The 25,860-nt window shown below is 57.1% G+C and overlaps 2 protein-coding genes across 2 annotated transcripts in view; one reads left to right on the top strand and one right to left on the bottom strand.

The window, feature by feature from the left end:
• HSF1 (heat shock transcription factor 1) overlaps positions 1 to 2,876 on the bottom strand; it is a 68,069-nt gene extending 65,193 nt beyond the window's left edge. The window contains exon 1 of the mRNA XM_058812083.1: positions 2,612 to 2,876. Coding sequence (XP_058668066.1) covers positions 2,612 to 2,740 — 129 coding nt within the window. The 5' untranslated portion in view covers positions 2,741 to 2,876. The remainder of the gene's footprint in view (positions 1 to 2,611) is intronic.
• A 1,231-nt stretch (positions 2,877 to 4,107) lies between these two features.
• The window catches only part of BOP1 (BOP1 ribosomal biogenesis factor), an 87,319-nt gene continuing 65,566 nt past the window's right edge, over positions 4,108 to 25,860 (top strand). The window contains exons 1-3 of the mRNA XM_058812039.1: positions 4,108 to 4,304; positions 7,604 to 7,786; positions 14,973 to 15,083. Coding sequence (XP_058668022.1) covers positions 4,296 to 4,304; positions 7,604 to 7,786; positions 14,973 to 15,083 — 303 coding nt within the window. The 5' untranslated portion in view covers positions 4,108 to 4,295. The remainder of the gene's footprint in view (positions 4,305 to 7,603; positions 7,787 to 14,972; positions 15,084 to 25,860) is intronic.

Genomic DNA, 25,860 nt, shown 5'->3' with positions numbered 1-25,860 from the left:
CTGGCTGTGCAATGCTGTCCATGGGACCCTGGAGATGGATCCCGGCCATGGAATGCTGTCCATGGGACCCTGGAGATGGATCCTGGAGATGGATCCTGACCATGGAATGCTGTCCATGGGACCCTGGAGATGGATCCTGGAGATGGATCCCGGCCATGGAATGCTGTCCATGGGACCCTGGAGAGGGATCCTGGAGATGGATCCTGACCATGGAATGCTGTCCATGGGACCCTGGAGAGGGATCCTGGAGATGGATCCCGGCCATGGAATGCTGTCCATGGGACCCTGGAGATGGATCCTGGAGATGGATCCCGGCCATGGAATGCTGTCCATGGGACCCTGGAGATGGATCCTGGAGATGGATCCTGACCATGGAATGCTGTCCATGGGACCCTGGCCGTGGAATCCTTACTGAGAGATCCTGGCCATGGAATCATGGCTGTAGAATCCTGGCCATGGGAACCTGGAGCGAGATCCCGTGCAAGGGATCACGGATCCTAACGGGATCCTGGCCTTGGGATCCAGCCCACGGGATCCTGGCCCTGAAATCCTGCCCATGGAATGCGTCCCATGGGATCCTGACCTTGGGATCGTGAAGAGACATCCTGGACAGGGAATCCTGGGCTTCAGATCCTGGAGATGGATCCCGGCCACGGAACGTTGTCCATGGGATCCTGGAGATGGATCCTGGCCATGGATTCCTGTCCATGGGATCCTGGAGAGGGATCCTGGCCATGGAACGTTGTCCATGGGATCCTGGAGATGGATCCTGGCCACGGATGGATTCCTGTCCATGGGATCCTGGAGATGGATCCTGGCCATGGATTCCTGTCCACGGGATCCTGGAGATGGATCCCAGCTATGGATTCCTGTCCACGGGATCCTGGAGATGAATCCCAGCTATGGATTCCTGTCCATGGGATCCTGGAGAGGTATCCCGGCCATGGAACGTTGTCCACGGGATCCTGGAGAGGGATCCCGGCCATGGATTCCTGTCCATGGGATCCTGGAGAGGGATCCTGGCCATGGAACGTTGTCCACGGGATCCTGGCCATGGAACGTTGTCCACAGGATCCTGGAGAGGGATCCTGGCTATGGATTCCTGTCCATGGGATCCTGGAGAGGGATCCTGGCCATGGAACGTTGTCCATGGGATCCTGGAGATGGATCCTGGCCATGGATTCCTGTCCATGGGATCCTGGAGAGGGATCCTGGCCACGGAATGTTGTCCACGGGATCCTGGAGAGGGATCCTGGCTATGGATTCCTGTCCATGGGATCCTGGAGAGGGATCCCAGCCATGGATTCCTGTCCACGGGATCCTGGAGAGGGATCCTGGCTATGGATTCCTGTCCATGGGATCCTGGAGAGGGATCCTGGCCATGGAACGTTGTCCACGGGATCCTGGAGATGGATCCTGGCCATGGATTCCTGTCCATGGGATCCTGGAGAGGGATCCTGGCCATGGATTCCTGTCCACGGGATCCTGGAGAGGGATCCCAGCCATGGATTCCTGTCCACGGGATCCTGGAGATGGATCCCGGCCATGGATTCCTGTCCACGGGATCCTGGAGAGGGATCCTGGCTATGGATTCCTGTCCATGGGATCCTGGAGAGGGATCCTGGCTATGGATTCCTGTCCATGGGATCCTGGAGAGGGATCCCGGCCATGGATTGCTGTCCATGGGATCCTGGAGAGGGATCCTGGCTATGGATTCCTGTCCATGGGATCCTGGAGATGGATCCTGGCCATGGATTCCTGTCCACGGGATGCTGGAGAGGGATCCCAGCCATGGATTCCTGTCCACGGGATCCTGCCATTGGAATTGTGGCCGTGCAATCCCGACTCGGGGATTCTGCCCATGGAATTGTGGCCCTGGGATCCTGGTCATGGGATCCTGGTCATGGGATCCTGGTCATGGGATCCTGGAGAGGAATCCTGGCCTTGGGATCCTGGTCATGGAATGCTGTCCGTGGGATCCTGGAATTCTTTGCCAGGAAGGGATTTTTGGGATCATCCCATTCCATGGGCAGGGAACTCTCTGATATCTCAGGATACGGCAGCCTGAGCTGGGACACCACCAGGGATGAGGATCCTCTGGGAATTCCATCCCAAAATCCCAATTTTCCATGGGAACCCATTCCCTGTTTCCCATCCCTCCAACTCTCCGATAAAAAAAAACAAAAAAAATTGTTTTGGGATCTCCTGGAATTCTCCTTTTCCAGCAGCACATCCCCAAATTTCCCAGCTTTTTTCCAGCACTTCCATATCCCAAAAATTCCTCCCGGCCTGCCTTAAATTATCCCAAACTCATTATTCCCTAATTAGCGACTCCCGACGTTACCCCGCGCCAAAGGTCGCTCCAGCCCTTCCCGCCGTGTTGACGTTTTTATTTCCCTCCTTATCTCCCACATTCCCGCGGCGGAAAAGCGGGAAAAAAAGGAGATTTTTCGCGGGGAAAATGAGATTTTTTTTTCTTTCTTTTCGCGGGAATTCCCCTCAGGAACCGCGCGGGCCGCGGGGCCCGGGCCAGGCCTCAACGGGGCCGGGCCTTGTCGAGAACCCCTCCCCGGCCGCCCAAGGATCCCTGCCCGGTATTGCCGGTACTCACGGGGCTCCAGCAGATCAGGGAGTCGGTGTCGGGATCCTCCACGAGCGTCCACAGTTTGGTGAGGAAGGCGGGAACGTTGTTGGGACCGGGCCCCGCGCCCGCCGCCGCCGCCGCGCCCGGCCCGTCCATGGCCGCGCCCTCGCGGCGGGGCCGGGAAGGGCTCGGGGAAACCCCGGGGGAAGCCCCGGGGGGAACGAGGCCGTTAAGAAGGGCGGGAAGGGCCGGGAGAGGAGGGAGAGGCGGCGGCGGCGGGAGGTGGCATGGCCGCCGCCATCTTGGGAGGCGGGCTGTGAGGGGACGCGGGAGGGCGCATGCGTGGCCACGCCCACCGGCGGCGGGACACGCCCACCGCTCCCGGGGCGGGGCTTAGATGCAAAGGCAAATGCCGTAGCCACGCCCATTGCATGGTTGTGCTGGGGCGGGGTTCTGGTGTAAACCACGCCCACTTGTGTTTGTAGCCGCGCCCACTGCGTGTTGCACTTCGCAGCGAGGACACGCCCCCTTGTGAGGTAGCCACGCCCACTGCGTGTTGCAAATAGCGGCTTTGCCGAGACGGCACGCCCCTTGTGTGATAGCCACGCCCACTGCATGTTACAGAAATGGGAGGAGCATTGCTGCTGGACACGCCCACTGAGTGATGCAGCTTGCATTCATGGAGACGCCCCCTCACGCGGTGACCACGCCCACCACGTGTTCCAGATAGGGGATGGGCGTGGCTTTGGCTCTACCGGCCACTCCCACTGGCTACAGGGGAAGAGAAGGATGGGACCCCGGGGTGTAGGGACACGCCCAGTATCATTAGACCATGCCCACCGCCGGCCAGACATGGGCGTGGCTATCACACGGGAAAAGTTCATTTATTATTCAGGCCACGCCCACTGCTGCGCAAGACGCGCCCTTTTCCCTTGCTGGCAGGCAGGGTTTTACCGCAGGAATGCCCCCTGGTGGTCGGGACACGCCCACTCACGACAGGGCACGCCCTCTGGCCATACCTGGCATGGCTTGGGCGAGGCTATTGCGTGGGAACGCCCCGATGGCTCAGACCACACCCCTCACGCCAAGCCCCGCCCATTCCATTGCTCTCAGTCCTTGAGAAGGGACACCCCGTCTCACCTGGCCACGCCTCCTGCTCACATGGACACGCCCCCACACGACTGGCCCTGCCCTCTGGCCATTTTTGACAATATGTGGGCGGGGCTCTCGCTGGGTGACACCCCCAAGGAAGCAGACACACCCAGTGAGATCTGGCTCCGCCCTCTTCGTGTGGACACGCCCCTTTGGCCGTCTGACCACGCCCTTCCCTTTGGCGGCATTGCGCGCAGGGAACGCCCCCGAGTTTCTGTGACCACGCCCCCTCGTACAAACCACGCCCCTTTCTGGCCATCGCACCGCCTTTGGCACCTTTGCCCCAGCGCGCATGCGCGATGCCGGCGGCGCGGCGGGCTCTGCGCATGCGCACTTTGCTTTCGCATTTTCCCGCGCTGCCGCTCGTTTCCCGTTATTTTTCCCGTTATCTTTCTCCGTTATTATCTCTCGTTCCCGTTATCCCGCCCTGCCCAGGAGCAAAGCCCCTTCCCTCGGGAGCTGCGCGGGGCCGCGGCAAGGCGGAAGCGCGGCGGGCGGGGGCGTGGCCTGCACTGTGACCCGCGCCCACGTGTTCGGCGGCGCACGCGGAGCCGCCACCATGGAGCAGGTCCGGGGGTGACCGGGGAGGGGGAACGGGGGCACACGCGGGGTTGTCATGGCAGCGGGGAAGGAGGGGACGCACTCGGCATTGGCATGGCAACGGGGATGGAGCGGGCTGGCCTGGTGTCCGTGAAGGGGGAACGGGAAATGGGGAAATGGCGGGGGGGTCCGGCCTGGTGTCCGTGAAGGGGAAACCCGGCAGTGAGGGGGGGGTTTTGGCCTGATCTTGAGGAGGGGACTCGGTCCTGTGCTGGTGAGGGGGACCCCATAATTTGAGGGCTCTGGTCGCGTCTCCATGAGGGGGCCTGGCCTTGTCTTGAAGGAGGACCCGGCAATTGAAGGGGGTTTGGCTTCATTGTGGGGAGAGCCGGCTCTGTCCCGGTACGGGGGAACCGGGAAACGGGGGGAGTCCAATCTGGTCTCTGTGAGGGGGAACCTGGCAGTGAGAGGGGTTTTGCCTTGTCCTGAGGGGCCAGTCAGCAATTTGGGGAGGGTCTGGCTTGGTCTCCATGCGGGGGAACCCGGGAATGGAGGGGTCCAGCCTGGTCTCTGTGAGGGGAACCCAGCAGTGAGGGGGGATTTGGCCTTTGGAGGGGACGATCCAGCTCTCTCCTGGCGAGGAGGTACCGGGAAATGTGGGGAGTCCAGTCTGGTATCTGTGAGGGGAGCCCAGCAGTGAGGGGGATTTAGCCTGGTCTTGATGGGGAACCCGGTCCCATCCTGGTGAGGGAGACCCCCCATAACTGGGAGGCTCTGGCCTGGTCTCCATAAGGGGGTCTGGCCTTGTCCTGAAGGGGGACCCGGCAATTTGGGGGGAGTTTTGCTTCGTGATGGGGAGAGCTGGCATATTCACTGACGGGGCTATTTGGCCTCTTGAGGGGGAACCCGAACCTGTCCCATTGAGGGAGAACCGGGAAATGGGGAGAGTCCAGTCTGGTCTCTGTGAGGGGGAAACCCAACGCTGAGGAGGATTTGGGCTCTTGAGGGGGTGACCCCGACCTGTCCCAGTGAGGGGGAACCAGGAAATGGGGGGAGTCCAGTCTGGTCTCTGTTAGGGGAATCCAGCAGTGAGGGGGATTGAGCCTGGTCTAGAAGGGGGGACCCCATAATTGAAGGGCTCCGCCGGGTCTCCATGAAGGGGTCTGGCCTTGTCCTGAAGGGGCACCTGGCAATTTTAGGGGGTTTGGCTTCATGATGGGGAGAGCCGGCCTGTTCACTGATGGAGGTATTTGACCTCTTGAGGGGGAACCCAGACCTGTCCCAGTGAGGGGCAACCTGGAAACTGGGGGAGTCCGGTCTGGTCTCTGTGAGGGGTGACCAGGGAACGGAGGGGTCTGGGAATGGCGGGGTCCTTTCTAGTCTCTATGAGGGGGAAACCCAACACTGAGGGGGGATTTGGCCTCTTGAGGGGGCAACCCGGCCCCGTCCTGACAAAGGGGGACCGGGAAATGGGGAGGGTCCGGCCTGGTCTCCATGAGGGGAAACCCAGCACTGAGTGGGGGTCTGGCCTTGTGCTGAGGGAGGACCCAGCAATTTGGGGAGGGTCTGGCTTGGTCTCCATGAGGGGGAACGTGGGAATGGCGGGGTCCAGGAATGGTGAGGTCCACTGGCCTCCGTGAGGGGAAAACCCAACACTGAGGGGGATTTGGCCTCTTGAGGGGGCGACCCGGCCCTGTCCTGGTGAGGGGGGTACCGGGAAATGGAGGGGATCTGGCCTGGCATCTGTGAGGGGGAACCCGAGAGCAAGAGGGGTTTTGCCTTGTCCTGAGGGGGGACCCGGCAATTTGGGGAGGGTCTGGCTTGGGAATGGCAGGGTCTGGGAATGGTGGGGTCCAGCCTGGTCCCCGTGAGGGGGAAACCCAACACTGAGAGGGGATTTGGCCTCTTGAGGAGGAACCCAGACCTGTCCCATGGAGGGAGAATCGGGAAATGGAGGGAATCCAGTCTATCCTCTGTGAGGGGGAACCCGGGAATGGAGGGATCTGGGAATGGTGGGGCCCAGCCTGGTCTCTGTGAGGGGGAAACCCAACACTGAGGGGGATTTGGCCTCTTGAGGGGGCAACCCGGCCCTGTCCTGACAAAGGGGGACCGGGAATGGTGGGGCCCAGCCTGGTCTCTGTGAGGGGAAACCCAACACTGAGGGGGATTTGGCCTCTTGAGGGGGTGACCCGCCCCTGTCCTGACAAAGGGGGACCGGGAATGGGGGGAATCCAGCCTGGTGTCTGTGAGGGGAAACCCAGCACTGAGGGGGGATTTGGCCTCTGAGGGGGTGACCCGGCCCTGTCCTGACAAAGGGGGACCGGGAATGGGGGGAATCCAGCCTGGTGTCTGTGAGGGGGAAACCCAACACTGAGGGGGGATTTGGCCTCTGAGGGGGTGACCTGGTCCCATCCTGGTGAGGGGGACCCCATAACTGGGGGGTTCCGACCTGGTCTCCATGAGGGGAATCCAGCAGTGAGGGGAATTTGGTCTCCTGAGGGGAGGAACCCGATCCCGTTCTGGTGAGGGGCACCCCATAACTTGGGGGGCTCCAGCCTGGTCTCCATGGGGGGGCCTGGCCTTGTCCTGAAGAGCAACCCAACAATTTGGGGAGGGGTCTGGGCCGGTCTCCATGAGGGGGGTTTGGCCTCCTGAGGGAAGGACCCAGCCCTGTCCTGGTTCTGAGGAGACACCCCGATAATTGGGGGGGTCTGGCCTTGTCCTGAGTGGGGAACCCAGCATTTGGGGGGGTCCATTGTGGTTTTTAGGGGGAACCCAGTAAGTGGGGGGGCTCTGTCTGACCCAGTCCTGAGTGGGACACAGGAATTTGGGGGGCTCTGATTTTGTCCTGAGGGGGAACCCAGTAACTGGGGGGGGGGGGGGGGGGGGGCTGTCTGACCCATTCCTGAGGGTGACACAGGAATTTGGGGGGCTCTGATTTTGTCCTGAGGGGGAACCCAGAAACTGGGGGGGGCTCTGACCCAGTCCTGAGGGTGATAGAGGAATTTGGGGGGGGGCTCTGATTTTGTCCTGAGGGGAACCCAGTAACTGGGGGGGCTCTGACCCATTCCTGAGCGTGACACAGGAATTTGGGGGGCTCTGATTTTGTCCTGAGGGGAACCCAGAAACTGGGGGGGGCTCTGACCCATTCCTGAGGGTGACACAGGAATTTGGGAGGCTCTGATTTTGTCCTGAGGGTTGACCCCACAACTGGTGGAGTCCAGGCTGGTGCTGAGGGGGACCCCAAAAACTGGGGAGGGGGTTGTGCAGCAGTGTGGGGGTGTCCCCCTGCGTCCCCCCTGTGACCCTGCCCTGCCGTCCTTGCAGCCCAGCCCCTCTGGAGGCAGCGAGGAGCTGTCAGAGAGTGAGGAGAGCGTTTATTCCGGCCTCGAGGATTCGGGAAGCGACAGCGAATCCTCCGGGAACGATGAGGAGGAGGAGGAGCAGGAGGAGGAAGAGGAGGAGGATGAGGAAGAAGCCCCTGGAAGCCCCTCAGCTCCTCGGACGCAGGTAAGGGCCTGGCTGTGATCCTGCCCTGGATTTGGGGGGCTCCAATCCCGTTCCTGAGCATTCCTGGGGTGCTCTGCTTCCCAAAATCTGGGAATCGATTGACCCTGATCCATTTTTCCAGGAGAAGTTGGAATCAGTGTGATGGAGGATTCATGGCTAGGGATGAGATTGGCCTGGGAAAAACTGTGGGGAAAAGGGAAATTAAATCTGCCACCGTGTTTTCCAGGGGTTTTTCTGGGAGAGCTGCAGAGGGGATTGGGGTGGGAAACAGGGAATGGCTGCCCATGGAACAGTGGGGTTTTGGGGTGGAATTCCCAGAGAATCCGGGGCTGCCCCAGGATCCCTGAGACATCCCAGGATAGCAGGAGGAACGTGTTCCTTGGGAATGGGATCATGCCTGAAATCCCCTCCATTCCCACCCCATTCCCACACTGGCTCCTCCAGGAGGGAATTCCCAGGGAATCCCACCCCAACCACATTCCCACCCCTTTATCCCGGATTTTTCCAACTCATTCCAAAATTCCCAAGGTTTGGCATTGAGCAGAATCCTCCCCATTCCTGGGAGCCCAAACTTGCCCAAATCCCCTCGTTCTGCCCCAATTTCTGGGAAGAAAAGGGAAATTCCAGAGGAGAATTCCAGAGCCTTTTCCAGGGGGTTTGCTGGGAGAGCTGCAGAGGGGATTGGGGTGGGAAACAGGGAATGGCTGCCCATGGAAAATTGGGGTTTGGGGATGGAATTCCCAGAGAATCCAGGGCTGCCCCAGGATCCCTGAGACATCCCAGGATAGTGGAGCTGTCCCTTCCATCCCAAACCATTCCAGAATTTCAGGATTTTCCCATTCCATGTCCTGTCTCCAGCTCAATCCCAGTTTTCACCTTTCCTGCAGCTTCTCCCAGCCCATCCCTCTGAGCCCAGCTGGGTTTTCCAGGGATCTCCCCAGAGCTCCCAAACTTCTCCAGGGTTATTTCCCAAACTTCTCCAGGGTTATTCCCAGAGCTCCCAAAGTTCCCCAGGGTTATTCCCAGAGCTCCCAAACTTCCCCAGGGTTATTTCCCAAACTTCCCCAGGGTTATTCCCAGAACTCCCAAACTTCTCCAGGGTTGTTCCCAGAGCTCCCAAAGTTCTCCAGGGTTATTCCCAGAGCTCCCAAAAAACTTCTCCAGGGTTATTTCCCAAACTTCTCCAGGGTTATTCCCAGAACTCCCAAACTTCCCCAGGGTTATTTCCCAAACTTCTCCAGGGTTATTCCCAGAACTCCCAAACTTCCCCAGGGTTATTTCCCAAAGTTCCCCAGGGTTATTCCCACAGCTCCCAAACTTCTCCAGGGTTATTCCCAGAGCTCCCAAACTTCTCCAGGGTTATTCCCAGAGCTCCCAAAGTTCTTCAGGATTATTCCCAGAGCTCCCAAACTTCTCCAGGGTTATTCCCAGAGCTCCCAAACTTCTCCAGGGTTGTTTCCCAAACTTCCCCAGGGTTATTCCCAGCACTCCCAAACTTCTCCAGGGTTATTTCCAGAGCTCCCAAACTTCTCCAGGGTTATTCCCAGCACTCCCAAACTTCTCCAGGGTTATTTCCAGAGCTCCCAAACTTCTCCAGGGTTATTCCCAGAACTCCCAAACTTCCCCAGGGTTATTTCCCAAAGTTCCCCGGGGTTATTCCCACAGCTCCCAAACTTCTCCAGGGTTATTCCCAGAGCTCCCAAAATTCCCCAGGGTTATTCCCAGAGCTCCCAAACTTCTCCAGGGTTATTCCCAGAACTCCCAAACTTCTCCAGGGTTATTCCCAGAGCTCCCAAAGTTCTCCAGGGTTATTCCCAGAACTCCCAAACTTCCCCAGGGTTATTTCCCAAAGTTCCCCAGGGTTATTCCCAGAGCTCCCAAACTTCCCCAGGATTATTCCCAGAGCTCCCAAACTTCTCCAGGGTTGTTTCCCAAACTTCCCCAGGGTTATTCCCAGCACTCCCAAACTTCTCCAGGGTTATTTCCAGAGCTCCCAAACTTCTCCAGGGTTATTCCCAGAGCTCCCAAACTTCCCCAGGGTTATTCCCAGAGCTCCCAAACTTCTCCAGGGTTATTCCCAGCACTCCCAAACTTCTCCAGGGTTATTCCCAGAGCTCCCAGAGTTCCCCAGGGTTATTCCCAGAGCTCCCAAGCTTCTCCAGGGTTGCTCCCACAGTTCCCACTTTTCTCCAGGGTCATTCCCAGAACTCTCAAACTGCTCCAGGATTTTTCCCAAAACTCCCAAATTGCTCCAGCTCTCTTTCCAGAGTTCTTCCCAAACTGCTGCAGGGCTGTTCCTACTCACTCCAGGGTTTTTCCCAAAGCTCCCAAACCACTCCAGGACTTTTCCCAGAGCCCCTGCTCGTATTCCAGGCTGTCCCCAAACCACTCCAGGGCTCTTCCCAGAGTTGCTAAACTTTTGAGGCATGTTCCCAAACCACTCCAAGACTCTTCCCAGAGCTCCTAAATTGCTCCAGGGCTTATCCCTCTTTCCAGGGATGTTCCCAAACCACTCCTGGGTTGTTTCCAGAATTCCCAAATTGCTCCAGGCCTGTTCCCAAACCACTCCAGGGCTCTTCCCAGACCTCCCAGACTTTTCCAGGGCTGTTCCCAGGACTTTTCTCCAGGGTTATTCCCAGGGATGTTCCCAAACCACTCCAGGGCTGTTCCCACAGCTCCCACTTTTCTCCAGGGCTCTTCCCAGAGCTCCCAAACCTTTCCAGGGTTGCTCTCAGAGCTCCCAAACCTTTCCAGGGCTCTTCCTACTCCACTCCAAGGTTTTTCCTTAATCCCAAACTGCTCCAGGGCTCTTCCCAGAGCTCCCAAACCTTTCCAGGGATGTTCCCAAACCCCTCCAGGGCTGTTCCCAGAGCTCCCACTTTTCTCCAGGGCTGTTCCCAGAGCTCCCACACTGCTCCAGGATTTTTCCTAAAGATTCCAAATTGCTTCAGCTCCTTTCCACAGCTCCCAAACCCCTCCAGGGCTGTTCCCAGAGCTCCCAAACCTTTCCAGGGTTGCTCCCAGAGCTCCCAATATTTTCCAGGGCTCTTCCTACTCCACTCCAAGGTGTTCCCTTAATCCCAAACTGCTCCAGGGCTCTTCCCAGAGCTCCCAAACCTTTCCAGGGATGTTCCCAAACCACTCCAGAGTTATTCCGAAGCTCCCAAACTGCTCCGGGGCTCTTCCCAGATCTCCCACTTTTCTCCAGGGCTCTTCCCAGACCACCCAAACCCCTCCAGGGCTGTTCCCAAACCTTCCCAATTGCTCCAGGGCTCTTCCCAGGGTTCCCACTTTCCTCCAGGGCTGTTCCCAGAACATCCACACTGCTCCGGGACTTTTCCCAGAACTCCTGAATTGCTCCAGCTCTCTTTCCACAGCTCCCAAACCTTTCCAGGCTCTTCCCAAACCCCTCCAGGGCTGTTCCCAGAGCTCCCAGACCTTTCCAGGGATGTTCCCAAACCACTCCAGGGCTGTTCCCACAGCTCCCACTTTTCTCCAGGGCTGTTCCCAGAGCTCCCAAACCTTTCCACGATTGCTCCCAGAGCTCCCAATATTTTCCAGGGCTCTTCCTACTCCACTCCAAGGTTTTCCCTTAATCCCAAACCCCTCCAGGGCTCTTCCCAGAGCTCCCAAACCTTTCCAGGGATGTTCCCAAACCACTCCAGAGTTATTCCGAAGCTCCCAAACTGCTCCGGGGCTCTTCCCAGATCTCCCACTTTTCTCCAGGGCTCTTCCCAGAGCTCCCAAACCTTTCCAGGGCTCTTCCTACTCCACTCCAAGGTTTTTCCTTAATCCCAAACTGCTCCAGAGCTCCTAAGCCTTGCCAGGGATGTTCCCAAACCCCTCCAGGGCTGTTCCCAGAGCTCCCAAACCTTTCCAGGGATGTTCCCAAACCCCTCCAGGGCTGCTCCCAGAGCTCCCACTTTTCTCCAGGGCTGTTCCCAGAGCTCCCACACTGCTCCAGGATTTTTCCTAAAGATGCCAAATTGCTTCAGCTCTCATTCCACAGCTCCCAAACCCCTCCAGGGCTGTTCCCAGAGCTCCCAGACCTTTCCAGGGATGTTCCCAAACCCCTCCAGGGCTGTTCCCAGAGCTCCCACTTTTCTCCAGGGCTGTTCCCAGAGCTCCCACACTGCTCCAGGATTTTTCCTAAAGATTCCAAATTGCTTCAGCTCTCATTCCACAGCTCCCAAACTTCTCCGGGCTCTTCCCAAACCACTCCAGGGCTGTTCCCAGAGCTCCCAAGCTTTTCCAGGGCTGCTCCCACAGTGCTCCAGCACTATTGGGGTTTTTAATGGAAAAGCAGGGGGACTTTGTGGAGAAGTGGGGTTTTTATGGAATTTGGGAAACACTGGGATGAACTGGGACAGACTGGGAGGCACTGGGACAGAGCAGGACAGACTGGGATTGAGATTGGGACTGACTGGAACAGACTGGGACGGACTGGGAGGCATTGGGGCAGACTGGGATGGACTGGGACAGACCGGGACAGACCGGGACAGACTGGGATGCACTGGGACCAGACTGGGATGGACTGGGACCAGACTGGGATGCACTGGGACAAACAGGGACAGACCAGGACAGACTGGGATGAACTGGGATGGACTGGGACAGAGCAGGACAGACCGGGACGGACTGGGATGCACTGGGACAAACAGGGACAGACCAGGACAGACTGGGATGGACTGGGATGGACTGGGACAGACGAGGAGGGACTGGGACAAACTGGGATGAACGGGGACAGACAGGGACGGACTGGGATGGACTGGGATGGACTGGGATGGACCGGGACAGACTGGGATGAACTGGGACAGACCAGGACAGACTGGGATGAACTGGGATGGACTGGAACAGACGAGGAGGGACTGGGACAGACCAGGACAGACAGGGACGGACTGGGATGAACGGGGACAGACGAGGAGGGACTGGGACAAACAGGGACAGACCAGGACAGACAGGGACAGACAGGGACGGACTGGGATGAACTGGGACAGACCAGGACAGACCGGGACGGACTGGGATGGACTGGGACAGACGAGGAGTGACTGGGACAGACCGGGACAGACTGGGATGAACTGGGACAGACGAGGAGGGACTGGGACAGACTGGGATGAACTGGGACAGCCCGGGCCGGCCCGGGCCAGGCCGGTCACGCCGGGGTTTTCCGGGATTTTCCGTCTCCGGCCGCAGGCGGGCGGGGGCAGCCGGGGAAGGTGAAACCCAACTCCAGCCCCATCCGAGCGCCAAAAACCTGGGAAAAGCGTTATGCCGGCGTATCCCGGCTCCCCGCGGGGCTCCCGCGGCCCTTAAAGCCGCCTTTGTTTTGCCGGTAATCCCATCCCTGCTCCGGGCCGTGCCCCCGGATCCGCCCGGGACAGCGCGGGTTTTACAGCTCCCGCCGGGAGCGCCGGGGCTGCTTTAGCCATCAGAGCCCCGTCCTCAGCCGGGTTTGCCAGCCGTTCCCTGGATCGTGATCCTGATTTTCCAACCGTTCCCTGGATCCTGACCTTGCTTTTCCAGTTGTTCCCTGGATCCCGACCCCGATTTTCCAACCATTCCCTGGATCCCGACACAAAACCTGCTTTTCCAATCACTCCCTGGATCCCGACCCCAATTTTCCAATCATTCCCTGGATCCTGACCTTGCTTTTCCAACCATTCCCTGAGTCCCGATCCTGCTTTTCCAGTCATTCTCTGAATCCTGGCCCTGCTTTTCCAATCATCACTGAATCCTGACCCCGATTTTCCAATTATTCCCTGGATCCCAACACAATTCCTGCTTTTCCAACCACTCCCTGAATCCTGATCCTGCTTTTCCAATCATTGTCTTAATCCTGACCTCAGTCTTCAAGTAATTTCCTGAATCCCAATCCCACTTTTCCAGTCATTCCCTGAATCCCAACACTAATCCTGCTTTTCCAATCATTCCCTGAATGCCTGAATCCTGACACCAATCCTGCTTTTCCAACCATTCCCTGAATCCTGACACAAATCCTGCTTTTCCAATCATTCCCTGAATCCTGACACCAATCCTGCTTTTCCAGTCATTCCCTGAATCCTGACACCAATCCTGCTTTTCCAATCATTCCCTGAATCCTGACACCAATCCTGCTTTTCCAGTCATTCCCTGAATCCTGACACCAATCCTGCTTTTCCAATCATTCCCTGAATCCTGACACCAATCCTGCTTTTCCAATCATTCCCTGAATCCTGACCCCACTCTCCAAGTAATTCCCTGAATCCTGATGCTGACCCTGCTTTTCCAACCATTCCCTGAATCCTGACCCTGCTTTTCCAGTCATCCCTGAAAGTTATCCTGACATAAATCCCACTTTTCCAGTCATTCCCTGAATCCCAATCCCCCTTTGGCAGCCCTGGATTCCCTGGGAATTCCATCCCCAAAATCCCAATTTTCCATGGGCAGCCATTCCCTGTTTCCCACCCCAATCCCCTCTGCAGCTCTCCCAGCAAATCCCCTGGAAAAGGCTCTGGAATTCTCCTCTGGAATTTCCCTTTTCTTCCCAGAAATTGGGGCAGAACGAGGGGATTTGGGCAAGTTTGGGCTCCCAGGAATGGGGAGGATTCTGCTCAATGCCAAACCTTGGGAATGCCGGGATGAGAGGGGAAAATCCGGGATAAGGGGGGTGGGAATGGAGTGGGATTCCCTGGGAATTCCCTCCTGGAAAGGGCAGGAATGCTGGGAATGGGGTGGGAATGGAGGGGATTTCAGGCATGATCCCATTCCCTGCTATTCCAGGGCTGGAGCAAGCCCGGATTCTCTGGGAATTCCATCCCCAAACCCCAATGTTCCATGGGCAGCCATTCCCTGTTTCCCATCCCAATCCCCTCTGCAGCTCTCCCAGAAAAAAACCCTGGAAAAGGCTCTGGAATTTTCCAGGAATTCCCTGCTCCCCTTACCCATTCCCAGCTCATTCCCAAAGCTCTCTGGCGTCAGATCCAAATTCCAGCTGGGATCCGAGTGGGGCAGAGCTCCCACTTTTTCCACAGCCCCTTTTCCATGGATCCGTGCCTGCTCTGCTTCCTGGCTCCTCATCCCGAGGAATTTCCCGTTCCCATCCCAATCCCTTCCAGGCTGGGATTAACGATCTCCTTTCCTTCCCTGGCACAAAACATCACAGGAGTTTCGTGCTGGGGTTTTACAGAGCTGCCTTTTCCCGGTTTTGCAGGCCAAAGGGGCTCCTGGCAAGAGGAAAGCCTTGGAAGACGACTCCCCCTTGGAAGGGAAGCAGGATTTGGTTGTCCACGACGAGTACGAGGAGGACAGCTCGGATGAGGAGGTAGGATCCCAAAAATTCATGGAATTTGTGGAATTTTATCTTGGATCTGAGATGGAACTGATGGATTTGGTGTGATGGAAGTGATGGATTCGGCGTCTGGGAGAAATGATGGGTTTGGGGAAAGTCTGGAGCAGCTGTTGGAGCTCATCCCAGAGAAAATTGGGATTGAGGGGATCCAGGGTGGGATCTGCTCCCAGGGAATGGGACAGGACCCAGGGAACGGCCTCAGGTTGGGATTTTTGGGAATATTCCAAAAAATATTCCAGCCTTCCTGGGATCCCCATTCCCATCTGGAACTCCCGTCCCTGTGGGTGTGGGACGTGGCCAGGCTGGAATTGCCATTCCCAGCTGGAATTCTGGGCTGGGATCCCCATTCCCAGCTGGAATTCTGGGTTGGGATCCCCATTCCCAGCTGGAATTCCAGGCTGGGATCCCCATTCCCAGCTGGAATTCCATGTTGGGATCCCCATTCCCAGCTGGAATTCCGGGTTGGGATCCCCATTCCCAGCTGGAATTCCGGGTTGGGATCCCCATTCCCAGCTGGAATTCTGGGCTGGGATCCCCATTCCCAGCTGGAATTCTGGGCTGGGATCCCCATTCCCAGCTGGAATTCCGGGTTGGGATCCCCATTCCCAGCTGGAATTCTGGGCTGGGATCCCCATTCCCAGCTGGAATTCTGGGTTGGGATCCCCATTCCCAGCTGGAATTCCGGGCTGGGATCCCCATTCCCAGCTGGAATTCTGGGTTGGGATCCCCATTCCCAGCTGGAATTCCGGGCTGGGATCCCCATTCCCAGCTGGAATTCCGGGTTGGGATCCCCATTCCCAGCTGGAATTCCAGGCTGGGATCCCCATTCCCAGCTGGAATTCCGGGTTGGGATCCCCATTCCCAGCTGGAATTCTGGGCTGGGATCCCCATTCCCAGCTGGAATTCCCATCCCTGTGGATGTGGGATGGAGACAAGACTGAGGTTGGCCTTTTCCAATCTCTCAATTCCCTGATTTCCATCTCCGTGTCGGCTCTGGGAAGGGAGGGAATTTCGGGAACGCTGCGAATTCCATGTGGGATCACTCCCGACGCTCCTGCTCCGGAATTCCAGAGCTCCCTGAGCTTTCCCAGGGTTCCCAGCCTCGGAGAAACCTCGGGAAGGCTCTGGAATGTCCGCAGGGCTGGGCCCTTCCCCGATCCCTGCTCAATCCATTACCGGCCCTGGCAGTTCCCGGCGCTCCGGGGGCGGCCGGAGCCCGGAATTCTCCTGGAAAAGGCCCCGGGAGCCGCAGCCCCGAGCGGGACAGAACCTCGGAGAGGGGGAGAAATCCGGAATTGCGGCCGGAAAAATGGCCTGGGAAGGGCTGGGATACACCGGGAATGGGATAATGGGGTCAGGAACAGGATAATGGGGTCAGGAACGGGATAATGGGGTCAGGAACAGGATAATGGGGTCGGGGACGGGATAATGGGGTCGGGAACGGGATAATGGGGTCGGGAACGGGATAATGGGGTCAGGAACGGGATAATGGGGTCGGGAACAGAATAATGGGGTCGGGAACAGAATAATGGGGTCGGGGACGGGATAATGGGGTCGGGGATGGGATAATGGGGTCGGGAACGGGATAATGGGGTCGGGAACGGGATAATGGGGTCGGGGATGGGATAATGGGGTCGGGAACAGAATAATGGGGTCGGGGACGGGATAATGGGGTCGGGGATGGGATAATGGGGTCGGGGACGGGATAATGGGGTCGGGAACGGGATAATGGGGTCGGGGACGGGATAATGGGGTCGGGGATGGGATAATGGGGTCGGGGACGGGATAATGGGGTCAGGAACAGGATAATGGGGTCGGGGACGGGATAATGGGGTCGGGGATGGGATAATGGGGTCAGGAACGGGATAATGGGGTCGGGGATGGGATAATGGGGTCGGGAACAGAATAATGGGGTCGGGGACGGGATAATGGGGTCGGGGATGGGATAATGGGGTCGGGAACGGGATAATGGGGTCGGGGATGGGATAATGGGGTCGGGGACGGGATAATGGGGTCGGGGATGGGATAATGGGATCGGGGATGGGATAATGGGATCACGACGGCGCCACCGAATTCCAGGGAGATCCCAAAACCCCCCAGGGAAATCCTGGAGATTTTTCCAGAGGCTCCTCCTGAGCCAAGGCTGCCTCCGGAGCGGGGTTCAATGGGATTTCTCTGGAATTACAATTCTGGGAATGTGAGGAAGAGCTCGGGAACGCATCCCCGGAGCTGCCAGAGGGGGGAGCGCTGATCCCGGCCCTGAGCCGTTCCAGAGCCTTTGTTCCCAAAAAAACCCTGGAAAAACTCGGGAAAACTCCAGGATTTGCGTTTGGTTCTCCTTATCCTGGAATTTCGGGAATGACTCCGTCGTATCCGGATCCCAATTAATTCCTGACCCTGCCCTAAGGAAAGTTTTCCCTGGATTTCACCCTGTGAACACAGGGATTAACCAAGGCAGGGAATTTTGGGAATTGTGCTCAGATAAAGTTTTTTATTCAGGAACATCAGAGAAATTAGGCAGGAAAATGTGAGCGGTTTTTTCTGGATTTCAGTAAAATTGTGGAAATTATGGGATATCAGGATCCTCACAATCCTTTGGAACTGAGGGGAGGGCCTCAGGCAGTGCCTTGGAGGGGGGGTTAGGTGGGATTTTTGGGAATATTCCCCCTGGAAAGGTCTGCCTAAGGTTTTGGGATTCCATGGTTTATAGGATTCCATGGTTTATAGGATTCCATGGTTTGGGATTCCAAGGTTTATAGGATTCCATGGTTTATAGGATTCCATGGTGTGGGATTCCAAGGTTTATAGGGTTCCATGGTTTCTAGGATTCCATGGTTTATAGGATTCCATGATTTGGGATTCCAAGGTTTATAGGATTCCATGGTTTCAGGATTCCAAGGTTTCTAGGATTCCATGGTTCATAGGATTCCATGGTTTGGGATTCCATGGTTTGGGATTCAATGGTTTCAGGATTCCATGGTTTATAGGATTCCATGGTTTATAGCATTCAATGATTTATAGGATTCCATGGTTTCAGGATTCCATTGTTTATAGGATTCCATGGTTTGGCATTCAATGGTTTCAGGAGTCCATGGTTTATAGGATTCCATGGTTTATAGGATTCCATGGTTTCAGGATTCCATGGTTTATACGATTCCTTGGTTTCAGGATTCCATGGTTTCAGGATTCCATGGTTTATAGGATTCCGTGGATTATAGGATTCCATGGTTTGGGATTCCATGGTTTTGGGATTCCATGGTTTGGGATTCCATGGTTTTGGGATTCCATGGTTTGGGATTCCATGGTTTATAGGATTCCATGGTTTATAGGATTCCATGGTTTGGGATTCCATGGTTTTGGGATTCCATGGTTTGGAATTCCAAGGTTTATAGGATTCCATGGTTTGGGATTCCATGGTTTATACGATTCCATGATTTTGTTATTCCATGGTTTATAGGGTTACATGGTTTATAGGATTCCATGGTTTTGGGATTCCATGGTTTGGGATTCCAAGGTTTATAGGATTCCATGGTTTATAGGATTCCATGGTTTCAGGATTCCATGGCTTATAGGATTCCATGGTTTTGGGATTCCATGGTTTCAGGAGTCCATGGTTTCAGGATTCCATGGTATATATGATTCCATGGTTTGGGATTCCATGGTTTCAGGATTCCATGGTTTATATGATTCTATGGTTTATAGGATTCTATGGTTTGGGATTCCATGGTTAATAGGGTTCCATGGTTTGGGATTCCATGGTTAATAGGGTTCCATGGTTTGGGATTCCATGGTTTATAGGGTTCCATGGTTTGGGATTCCATGGTTTATAGGATTCCATGGTTTCTAGTATTCCATGATTTGGGATTCCATGGTTTATAGGATTCCATGGTTTGGGATTCCATGGTTTATAGGATTCCATGGTTTTGGGATTCCATGGTTTGGGATTCCTTGGTTCATAGGATTCCATGGTTTGGGATTCCATGGTTTCAGGATTCCATGGTTTATAGGATTCCATGGTTTATAGGATTCCATGGTTTTGCGATTCCTTGGTTTCGGGATTCCATGGTTTTGGGATTCCATGGTTCATAGGATTCCATGGTTTATAGGATTCCATGGTTTTGGGATTCCATGGTTTGGGATTCCAAGGTTTATAGGATTCAATGGTTTGGGATTCCATGGTTTATAGGATTCCATGGTTTTGGGATTCCATGGTTTTGGGATTCCATGGTTCATAGGATTCCATGGTTTATAGGATTCCATGGTTTTGGGATTCCATGGTTTGGGATTCCAAGGTTTATAGGATTCAATGGTTTGGGATTCCATGGTTTATAGGATTCCATGGTTTTGGGATTCCATGGTTTTGGGATTCCATGATTTTGGGATTCCATGGTTTGGGATTCCATTGTTTGAGATTCCATGGTTCATAGGATTCCGTGGTTTATAGGATTCCATGGTTTTGGGATTCCATGGTTTATAGGATTCCATGGTTTGGAATTCCATGGTTTATAGGATTCCAGTGAAGTCCCAATCCCAACCCATCCCTGTTTGCCCAGCCGGATTTCCCAGGGCTGGATTTGGGATCAGTCCCGGAGCCCTTGGGGCACGCAGGGATCAGCAGCAAGAGCTGGGATTGCTGGAAAATGGGAATTCCAGGCGATCCCAGAGCCTTTTCCAGGGGTTTTTCTGGGAGAGCTGAGGAGGGATTTGGTGTAAAAGCTGAAGGGATGAAAAACAGGGAATGGCTTCCTATGGAATATTGGGATTTTTGGGGTGGAGCAGTCTGGGGCTGCTCCATGCCTGGAGCATCCCGGGGTAGCAGGAGCTGCCCCACGGGATTGGAGGGATGGGAAACAGGGAATGGTTCCTTATGGAACATCGGGATTTTGGGCTGGATTTTGGGCTCTGGGTGTGCTGGGATGGAATTCCCGGGTGATCCCCATCCGGAGCGGGCTGGGATCCCGGATCCGCTCCCGGAATTCCCTGCGTCCCGAGGCGGTGTGCGCTTCCCCGGCACCTGCGGTCGCGGCCGGCAGCCGCAGCCGGTCTGGAGAAGCTGGAGCGGCTCCGGAGCGGCCCCCGGGAGCGCTTTCCCCGGGAATTGCCCCCGCGCTCCGCACGGATCCGTCCTGGCCCCGCTCCCGCCGCTCCCGCCGCGGCCGCCTGGCCGCGTTCCCGGGAAATGCAGCAACGGCGGCGGCGGCGGCGCTCCCGGCCCGGGCCCCGCGGGGGACACGGAGCGAGCCCGGCTCCCGGGGATGGCACCGGGCCAGTCCCGGGTCACAGCGATGGGACAGATCCCAGCCCAGCCCTTGCCGGGGGACACGGAGCGAGCCCGGCTCCCGGCCGTGGCACCGGGCCAGTCCCGGGTCACAGCGATGGGACGGAGCCAGTCCCGAGTCTTTGGGAGGGCACAGAGCCGATCCCGGCTCTCGGGGATGGCACCGGGCCAGTCCCGGGTCTTTGGGAGGGCACAGAGCCGATCGCGGCTCCCGGCAATGGCACCGGGCCAGTCCCGGGTCTTTGCGGTGGTGCGGATCCCGGCTGCCGGCCCGGCGGGGGACACAGAGCAAGCCCGGCTCCCGGGGATGGCACCGGGCCAGTCCCGGGTCTTTGGGATGGCACAGAGCTGATCCCGGCTCCCGGCCGTGGCACCGGGCCGGTCCCGGGTCTTGGCCGTGGCAGGGACACGATCCCGGCTCCCGGCCGTGGCGCCGGGCCAGTCGCGGGTGTTTAAGATGGGACAGAGCTGATCCCGGCTCCCGGCGATGGCACCGGGCCACACCTGGGTCACAGGGATGGGACAGAGCTGATCCCGGCTCCTGCTGGCCCAGTGGGGGACACGGAGCGAGCCGGGCTGCCAGAGATGGCACCGGGCCAGTCCCGGCTCACAGCGATGGCACAGAGCTGATCCCGGCTCCCGGGGCTGGCACGGATCCCAATCCCACTTCCCTGGGATGGCCCAGATCCCGATCTTGCTCCCGCTCTGACCCCGCTCCCGCTCCCAGTGCCCGGGGCTGGCACCGATCCCAATCCCGGTGCCCTGCTCTGACCTCGCTCTCAGTGCCCTGGGGCTGGCACAGATCCCAATCCCGGCTCCCCCGGGGCTGGCACAGATCCCGATCCCGTTCCCTGCTCTGACCCCGCTGCCGGTGCCCCGAGGCTGGCACAGATGCCAATACCGGTGCCCCAAGGATCCCGGTGCCGCTCCCTGCTCTGACCCCGCTCCTGCTCCCGGTGCCCCGGGGCTGGCACAGATCCCGGTCCCGCTCCCTGCTCTGACCCCGCTCCTGCTCCCGGTGCCCCGGGGCTGGCACAGATCCCGATCCCGCTCCCTGCTTTGACCCCGCTGCCGGTGCCCCGGGGCTGGCACAGATCCCGATCCCGCTCCCTGCTCTGACCCCGCTGCCGGTGCCCCGGGGCTGGCCCAGATCCCGATCCCGCTCCCTGCTTTGACCCCGCTGCCGGTGCCCCGGGGCTGGCACAGATCCCGGTCCCGCTCCCTGCTCTGACCCCGCTCCTGCTCCCGGTGCCCCGGGGCTGGCACAAATCCCGGTCCCGCTCCCTGCTCTGACCCCGCTGCCGGTGCCCCGGGGCTGGCACAGATCCCGGTCCCGCTCCCTGCTCTGACCCCGCTGCCGGTGCCCCGGGGCTGGCCCAGATCCCGATCCCGCTCCCTGCTCTGACCCCGCTGCCGGTGCTGCCGAGCCGCGCTCCGGTCCCATCCCGGCGCTGCGGCGGCATTCCCACTCCCATTCCCACTCCCATTCCCACTCCCATTCCCACTCCCATTGCCATTGCCGGCCGGAGCGGAGATGGATGTGCCGGGGCTGCCGGCGGGAGGAAGCGGCCGGGGGCTCCGTTTCCTCCCGGAATGACAATTCCAGATGTCGGGATAATGGATGGATGGATGGAGGGATGGATGAGGGCTCGGCGGCGGCGGCGGCGCTTCCAAGGCCGTTCCCTCCTCCGCAGCCGCGCCGGGGGCCGGGGGGGGGGGGGGGGGCGCGGGGCCGGGGAGGCTCCCGGCGGGATCGGGAGCTCCGAGCGGCGGAGCCGGCGGAGGAGCGGCAGGGGGAGAATTGCGGGGCGGCGAGCGGCGGGAATGCGCCGCTGGCAGCGCCTCCCGAGCCGCCGGAGCGCGGCCCGAGGGGCCCCGCGCGTGCTGCGGAGCTGCCGGGCTGGCCCGCGCTGGGAACGGGAGCGCCGGGATCACGGCGATAGTGGGAACGGGGGAGTGGGCATGGGGCAGTGGGCATGGGACAGTGGAGCTGGGGGAATGGGGCAGTGGGGATGGGATGGTGGGAATGGGATAATGGAGGTGGGGGAATGGGATGGTGGGAATGGGACAATGGGAATGGGATAGTGGGAATGGGATAGTGGGATTGGGATCATGGGAGTGGGATCATGGGAATGGGATAATGGGATTGGGATAACGGAGGTGGGGGAATGGGATAGTGGGAATGGGATAGTGGGATTGAGATAATGGGATTGAGATAATGGGATTGAGGTAATGGGATTGGGATCATGGGAGTGGGATAATGGGAATGGGATAGTGGGAATGGGATAATGGGATTGGGATAGTGGAGGTGGGGGAATGGGACAATGGGAATGGGATAGTGGGATTGAGATAATGGGATTGAGATAATGGGATTGAGATAATGGGATTGGGATCATGGGAGTGGGATAGTGGGAATGGCATAGTGGGAATGGGATAATGGGAATGGGGAATAGGATAATGGGAATGGGATAATGGGAGTGGGATAGTGGGATTGAGATAATGGGAATGGGGACTGGGATTGGGAATGGGATAGTGGGAACGGGGCACTGGGAATAGGAATGGGGGAATGGGAATGAGGGAATGGGAATGCGATAATGAGAATGGTAATGGGATGATGGGATTGGAAATGGGGGATTGGGATTGGGAATTGGGGAATGGGAATGGGGGATTGGGAATAGGAATGGAGGAATGGGATAATGGGATTGGGAATGGGATGATGGCAGTGGGGACTGGGATTGAGGAATGGGAATGAGATAATGGGGATTGGAAATGGGGGAATGGGATAATGGGATTGGGAGTGGGGGATTGGGGATGGGGATTGGGAATGGGGGATTGGGATTGGGATTGGGATTGGGATTGGGATTGAGAGCAGCTGGATGGGAATGGAGGACTGGGAATGAGAATGGGGTGGGTCAGCTGGACGGGAATGGGAATGGGAATGGGAATGGGACCAGCTGGATGGGGGTGGAGGATTGGGAATGAGGCACTGGGAGAGGAGCTGGGGGTTGGGAGCGTGACTGGGAGCAGCTGCTCGGGATTTGGGGATGGGGCTGGGGCCAGGAATGGGTTAATGACAGGGATGGGGGTGGGAATCCATGGGCTTAGCTCCAAAAACAGGGAACGGTTTGTGAGGGAACAGCCCGGGGTGCCCAAATTCCAGCCTCAGTTCTCCCAAATTCCACATCCCGTTTTCCCAGCTTCCAGCCTCAGTTTCCCAGCTTTCAACACTGATTCTTCTCAAATTCCAGCTCCGTTTTTCCCAAATTCCAGCTCCATTTCCCCCACATTTCAGCCCCACTTTCCCAGGTTTCAACCCCTTTTTTGCCATCTTCCCATTTTCCCCATTTTCCCATATTTCAGCCCCAGTTCTCCCAACTTCCAGTCCCAGTTTTGCCACTTTCCAGCTCCAGTTTTCCCAACTTTCAGCAATGATTCTCCCAAATTCCAGCTCCATTTTCCCAAGTTCCAGTCCCACTTTCCCAACTTCCACCTCTGATTCCCCCAACTTCCAGCCCCATTTTCCCTACATTTCACCCCCAGTTTTCCCACTTTCCAGCCCCAGTTTTCCCAATTTTCAGCCCCAGTTCTTCCAAATTCCAGCCCCAGTTCCCCCAGTTTCCAGCCCCGTTTTTCGCACATTCCAGCCCCATTTCCACCAGTATTCATCCCCATTTTCCCCAAATTCTAGCCCCGTTTTTCCGCATTTCCAGCTCCATTTCCCCACTTTCCCTCCCCATTTTCCCCCCTTTCCCATCCACTCCCACCCGGCGCAATCCCAATTTCCCCTCCATCCCAAGGATCCCCCAATCCCATCCCAGATTTTTGCCTCAGGGATGGATGTCCCACCCCCCTGCTCTGCCTTTCCTTGGAAAACCCCCTGGAATTCCGAAAACCCCCCTGGAAAAACCCCCTGGAATTCCAAAAACCCCCTGGAATTCCCCCCTGGAATTCTGAAAACCCCCCGGAATTCCGAAAACCCCCCTGGAAGAACCCCCTGGAATTCCGAAAACCCCCCTGGAAAAACCCCCTGGAATTCCAAAAACCCCCCGGAATTCTGAAAACCCCCCGAAATTCCGAAAACCCCCCGGAATTCCGAAACCCCCCCGGAATTCCAAAAACCTCCTGGAATTCCGAAAACCCCCCGGAATTCCGAAAACCCCCTGGAATTCCGAAATCCCCCGGAATTCCTTGGCCGTGCCGTCCCCGATCCCGCATTCCCGAGGGCTCGGGGCGCTCCCGCTCGGGTTGGGGCCGGCTCTGCTCCGGGGTTTCCAGCAGCTCGCTGTTGTTATTCCCGTTATTGTCCCGGTGTTTCCGTGTAAGACAATCCCGGTCCCCGATCCCGATCCCGATCCCTCCCTCTGGGCCCTGTCGGGATCCCATCCCGGCCTTTCCCAGCTTTCCCAGCTTTTCCAGCTTTTCCAGCCTCTCCCTGCGCATCCTGCGGCTCTTGTGGCTTCCCCGCCCGAATTTCCACACTAATCCCGGTTTTCCTCCTGCCTGCGTCCATAAATTCCCTCCAGCCCGTTCCTTTTCCCCATTTGCCATCGTTTCAGATCCTGCTTTTCCACACAAATCCCGATTTTCCATCATTTCAGATTCTCCTTTTCCCCATTTTCCATCATTTCGGATCCCGCCTTCCCACACAAATCCCGGTTTTCCATCATTTCAGATCCCACTTTTCCACACGAATCTCGATTTTCCATCGTTTCAGATCCCCCTTTCCCACAAAAATCCCGATTTTCCATCATTTCAGATCCCTCTTTTCCCTGTTTTCCATCGTTTCAGATCCTGCTTTTCCACACAAATCCTGATTTTCCATCGTTTCAGATCCTCCTTTTCCCTGTGTTCCATCATTTCAGATCCTGCTTTTCCACACGAATCTCGATTTTCCATCGTTTCAGATCCCCCTTTCCCACACAAATCCTGATTTTCCATAATTTCAGATTCTCCTTTTCCCCATTTTCCATCATTTTGGATCCCGCTTTCCCACACAAATCCCGGTTTTCCATCATTTCAGATCCCCCTTTCCCTGTTTTCCATCATTTCAGATCCCACTTTTCCACACGAATCTCGATTTTCCATCGTTTCAGATCCCCCTTTCCCACACAAATCCCGATTTTCCATCATTTCAGATCCCTCTTTTCCCTGTTTTCCATCGTTTCAGATCCTGCTTTTCCACACAAATCCTGATTTTCCATCGTTTCAGATCCTCCTTTTCCCTGTGTTCCATCATTTCAGATCCTGCTTTTCCACACGAATCTCGATTTTCCATCGTTTCAGATCCCCCTTTCCCACACAAATCCTGATTTTCCATCATTTCAGATTCTCCTTTTCCCCATTTTCCATCATTTTGGATCCCGCTTTCCCACACAAATCCCGGTTTTCCATCATTTCAGATCCCACTTTTCCACACGAATCTCGATTTTCCATCGTTTCAGATCCCCCTTTCCCACACAAATCCCGATTTTC

This window comes from Ammospiza caudacuta, chromosome 1, assembly GCF_027887145.1.
Source record: "Ammospiza caudacuta isolate bAmmCau1 chromosome 1, bAmmCau1.pri, whole genome shotgun sequence".
Classification (NCBI taxonomy): domain Eukaryota; kingdom Metazoa; phylum Chordata; class Aves; order Passeriformes; family Passerellidae; genus Ammospiza; species Ammospiza caudacuta.
This window is presented reverse-complemented; position numbering and strand designations above follow the sequence as displayed.